The sequence below is a fragment of the Pteronotus mesoamericanus genome, unplaced genomic scaffold, assembly GCF_021234165.1.
Source record: "Pteronotus mesoamericanus isolate MK-2021 breed Mesoamerican mustached bat unplaced genomic scaffold, CSHL_Meso_final scaffold_21, whole genome shotgun sequence".
In the NCBI taxonomy this organism is placed as follows: Eukaryota; Metazoa; Chordata; class Mammalia; order Chiroptera; family Mormoopidae; genus Pteronotus; species Pteronotus mesoamericanus.
The window spans coordinates 689,788-692,146 of NW_026555310.1; the positions used below are offsets into that span (position 1 = coordinate 689,788).

Sequence of the window (2,359 nt, forward strand, 5' to 3'; positions counted from 1 at the left end):
TTGTGTTAAAATAATCTGGTCAGGTAGATGATCCTTTTTCACTTCAAAATTTCATGTCTATAGGCTTAACAGATGAAGTCCTAGTACATTTTAAGACATGCAAGCTTTTTTATGATTTTAAGGCTACCATTTTTTCTTGCCTTTTGAATACTGTCCTAACTGAGACAACCTTTTCCCCCAAAGCAGCTAACATTTATTGAGAGTTCTGTCTGGGTCAGATACAAATCTAGAATCACTTTCGAACATGCTGTGTTATTTTGTAATCAAAATAACTTTAAAATAAGCATAATTATTGTATCTATTTTTTAATCGGAGAAACTTAGCAACAAAAAAATTTGAGAAACTTGATCAGGCTCACATGTATGTCTGGATTTAATCCTTGGCTGACTGGTTCAAAAATCTATACTCTGACTTATCAGGCATGTGATATTTGCCAGAGACATTTGAGGTACTCCCTAGAGCCTGTTATATTCATGTCCATAAAATCTCTTATGATTAATACATGATTAAAGTAGTTTTGAGGAGGTCACTGCCATGTCCTATAGAGTAAATAAATTATAATACTTGTGTTGATAACTTGAAGAGTAGACTCTTACTCTAGCACAGAAAGAAATGCTAATCACAAAGGACAGTGGGAAGGAAAAGGTGCATTATGCTAAATGTTTAAAATGTCATGAGAAGGCTAACTCATTGAAGGACAGAGTTAGTAAACTTGAAAAATAATGAGTAAAATGTTCTCTCTTTTCTCCTCATTTTCTCTCACTTTTTGAAGAAAAAGAAAATCTTTTGGAGTGTATCCTTGAAGGCTTGTTTCACTTGCTGATTCCTTAGAGTATAAATGAAAGGATTTAATAAAGGGGCAACTGAGGTATAGATAACAGCTACACCTTTGGATAAAGTCACCCTCTCCTTTGCTGATGGTTTCATGTAAATAAAGATACAGCTACCATAAGTAAGGGAGACTACAATCATATGGGAAGAACAAGTGGAAAAAGACTTTGTTCTTTTTTGAGTGGAGGGGATCTTTAGAATGGTCTTGATAATATATGCATAGGAAAGAATCACTAACAGCAATGTGACCACAAGTGTTATCAAAGCTGAGATAAATGAAACTAATTCTAGGAAATGAGTGTCTGTGCAAGAAATCTGAAGCACAGGGGAAGTGTCACATATGAAATGATCAATGACTTTGGAAGCACAAAATTCCAGTTTCAGTCCTAAGACCAGTGGTGGAAAGGTAATCAGAAAGCCAGCTGTCCATGAACTGAGTACAAGTTGGTAGCACACTTTGTTGCTCATAATGATTGGGTAACGTAAAGGTTTGCAGATTGCTACATAACGATCATAAGACATGGCGGCCAGTAGGTAAAATTCTGTAACTCCCAGTAAGAGGAAAAAGAATAACTGAGATGCACAACCATTATAAGAAATAATTTTGTTTTTAGTCACTATGGTTATCAGGAATCTGGGAATACAGATTGTTGTCAATGAAACCTCCAAGAAAGAGAAATTTCGCAGAAAAAAATACATAGGAGTCTTGAGATGGGGATCTAGCAAGGTAAGGAGGATTATGGATAAATTCCCCACCACACTAAACATATAGTTTAGAAAGAGAAATATAAAAATCACAATTTGCAGATGTGGCTCATCAGTCAGCCCCAGGAGAATGAATTCTACTCTTGACTGATTGTTCATATCAGATTCGAGTCCTATTAAAGAGACAAAGAAAAACAACTCTAAGAGTGAAAATAATAACGTTAAAAGTTTCAGACATAGAAAAATATCCAGAAATCTAAACAAAGCTTAAAAGGTTTATTCAATTTGACAAGACAGGTGATACCAAGAATTATAGCTTTGATAAACTAAACAGCCTCTAATTGATTGTTCCATTTAAACTAGTTAACTTTTTACAATACTACTTCTTTCTTTTCTCCATTTGAACTTAAAATATAATTTAAATTTTAACTTTCAGATGGGCTAAATTTTGTTTAAATGTTCTAAATGGAGAAAATATTATTTGACATGGACTATCAATGTATATTTCATACATTATTGAAAAAGTGTAACATCTAAACAGTTATACCAGTGTCAATTTGCAATGTTTATTCAGCTCATCAAAAACACTTTTTACAGCCTCGCTGTGGAGAAAAGGGAACACTAGTACACTGCTGGTGGGAATGCAGACTGGTGCAGCCATTGTGGAAAGCAGTGTGGAATTTCCTCAAAAAGCTGAAAATGGAACTGCCTTTTGATCCAGTGATTCCCCTGCTGCGACTATACCCTAAGAATCCCAAAACGCCAATTCAAAAGAACATATACACCCCAATGTTCATAGCAGCACAATTTACAATAGCCAAGT

General features: G+C 34.6%; 1 protein-coding gene across 1 annotated transcript; it reads right to left on the reverse strand.

Annotated features, from left to right (window-relative positions):
• Positions 1-759: 759 nt before the first annotated feature.
• Positions 760-1,695, reverse strand: LOC129084531 (olfactory receptor 6C6-like). The gene has a single exon (XM_054590725.1). It carries the CDS (start codon positions 1,693-1,695, stop codon positions 760-762), a length of 936 nt encoding a protein of 311 aa, XP_054446700.1.
• Between the last annotated feature and the right edge of the window lie 664 nt (positions 1,696-2,359).

Bases quoted from the DNA above. Each gene is read 5' to 3' on its own strand.
- LOC129084531 (XM_054590725.1), bottom strand. From the start codon at position 1,695: ATGAACAATCAGTCAAGAGTAGAATTCATTCTCCTGGGGCTGACTGAT.